Genomic DNA, 2,273 nt, shown 5'->3' with positions numbered 1-2,273 from the left:
CAGCGCGGCCCGCCGGCACCGCCGCCCCCTGCCAGAAATGAAAACGGGGAGGGGGCGGAGGGGAAAGAGAGCAGGGGGGAGAAGGGTTAAATGAAAGCGCCGCCGCGAAGTTGTGACCGCGGGAGCACCGCGGCACATTGTCCGCCCCCGTCCCTCCTGCCTTCCTCCCCCGAGAGCCGCGCTCGCACCCCCTGCCCGGCGGTGCGGGAGCGGCGCCGCATTGTTCGCCTCGGCGAGCCCGTGGAGAGCCGGGGTTTGGGGCGATCTCTCCCTTTTCCTCTCCCCCAGCTTTAATTATTAACACCGCGGTTTCCTCCCCCCCACACGTCCCCCCCGCCCCGCTTTTGTCTGCCTGCCTGGGAAACGTGGACGCCTCGCGTGTTTCGCCACACTTTCCACCCGCCGTTCCCGTTTCGATGCCATAGTTTAAACTCGCCGGCCCCGGGCTCCCCTCTCCTCTGCAATGCGGATGTATTTTAATTCGGAAATTTAGGGGGTGTAGGAGAGGGGGGGGGCGGAAAGCAGAGGGGGAGTCAGCTCTGAAATATCGCGCACCACCAGCTCACCCCCCCAACACACATACATCGTTCCACCACCACCCCCGGGCAGCGTTTCAGCGGGGCGGGCAATCGATACCGGGCAGTCAGCTGGAGTCAACTGCAGTTTTTACCAAATCTATATAATAGCGAGGGAAAGTGTCCCGAAGGTCACCCTCCCTGCCCAGGAACACCCCTCTCTGAAAGAAATCGGCGCAGGCGACAAGACACGATATAACCTACAACTTTTAAAGCCTCGCATCAAACATACCCAGAAGCGAGGATTCATAATTTTGGGGGAGACAGAGGGGGGGGACAATATACATATATATACGTATAATTTTTTTAACGTTCACATAAAAATCATTTTTCTCTCTACTGCATATATGGATAATCCCCTTCGTTTTTCCAAACGAAAAGAAAAACTGCCCCGTGCCAATCAAAACGTAACTGGAGCACGAACAAAAATCTAACTACCCATCCACATTTATATGTTTAAAGGATTAGACAATTACAAGGGATTGGTTAAGCGGCTGAATAAAGAGAGGCAGAAATACAGCCCGGGCTGCGCTGGATTAGCCCAAATTTTCGAGCCATCATAATGAATTATTTTTAAAACTGTACCGAGCCATTTTCCTCATTATTCCGGTCAATCCCTAGGAACGCGTTGCCCGTAAGGCGATCCCCAGCTGCTCCGGCGTCTATCGCAAGGCAGAGCAGCCGAGGATCACACACAGGAGATGGGATGTGGTACTGCGAGAAACCAGCTCGCCATAACCAGACACTCGGTTTCAACTTAAAGGGCTTCCAACAACCACCGCCGCCGCTTCACGAGACGGGGATAGACACACGTAGATCTTTAAAAAAACAAAAAACAAAAAACAAAAAAAAACCAAAAAAACAACAACACAACCAAAACCCAAAGAAAAAAAACCCAAACAAATCTCTCTTCGCATGCGAAAGCGCAGAATTAATAAAACCACTTGAAAATGCAGTTCGGTGACATTATCGCAGCAGCCCCCCGCGTTTCATCTAAAACTAGATTATGATTGTGTCATTTGAGGTCAATACATTTATTCACCGGAGGAATCGCTACACAAATCTGGTTTTATAACCAAACTGGATAGGCTTGCCCGTTAAAAGGGGCCTCTGAAACTCCCCCACCACACCACAGAAAAAATCAAATTCAGCATCACATTTGTTCCCAAAGCCTTAGAGCTGCAGGATTAGCTATAAACTTGACATTCACTGCCATTTCCTAAAACTGGGAGTCAAACGATATATGTTATGACCACTTACGTATTTCTTTTGAATTATATTCCTCTTGGGTCTTTCTTTGCTCATTCTGGTATCCAAATTCTGATTGCAAAAGGGGACAATTGCTTCATGAATTAAAGCCGCGACAATTAAAAAAAAAAAATAAAAAAATACCGAAAAAATCCAGGGGGGAGGGGGTTGTTTGTAGTGGTATCTTGTAATCCGACTTTCTTTCCTCACAATGTGATTCTCCTAGCAATAAATCCGAGAAATGGGGGACGGAAAAAAAAAAAAAAGACGAATGCGAAGGAAACAAAAAAAAAAATTCACTTTAGTGAAGCATTATAATGGAAAATATCCCCCAAACACAAAAAAAACCGACGCCCTTGATATCCCCTTTTCTCTTTCTCAAGCCGCCTAAGCGATCTGCAGGTCCTTAGTGTCAGAGCTGTAGTTACATCTTGGAGGAGGAGAGGGGCC

General features: G+C 48.5%; 1 protein-coding gene across 1 annotated transcript in view; it reads right to left on the bottom strand.

Moving 5' to 3' along the window:
- JARID2 (jumonji and AT-rich interaction domain containing 2) overlaps positions 1 to 2,267 on the bottom strand; it is a 214,791-nt gene extending 212,524 nt beyond the window's left edge. The window contains exon 1 of the mRNA XM_018077644.3: positions 1,836 to 2,267. Within this exon, the coding sequence (XP_017933133.1) occupies positions 1,836 to 1,880 (45 nt within the window). The 5' untranslated portion in view covers positions 1,881 to 2,267. The remainder of the gene's footprint in view (positions 1 to 1,835) is intronic.
- Positions 2,268 to 2,273: the final 6 nt, after the last annotated feature.

The sequence above is a fragment of the Manacus vitellinus genome, unplaced genomic scaffold (assembly GCF_001715985.3).
Source record: "Manacus vitellinus isolate BGI_N305 unplaced genomic scaffold, ASM171598v3 scaffold_39_pilon, whole genome shotgun sequence".
Classification (NCBI taxonomy): domain Eukaryota; kingdom Metazoa; phylum Chordata; class Aves; order Passeriformes; family Pipridae; genus Manacus; species Manacus vitellinus.
Note: the sequence above shows the minus strand (reverse complement) of the source record. Positions and strands in the feature narration are given on the sequence as shown.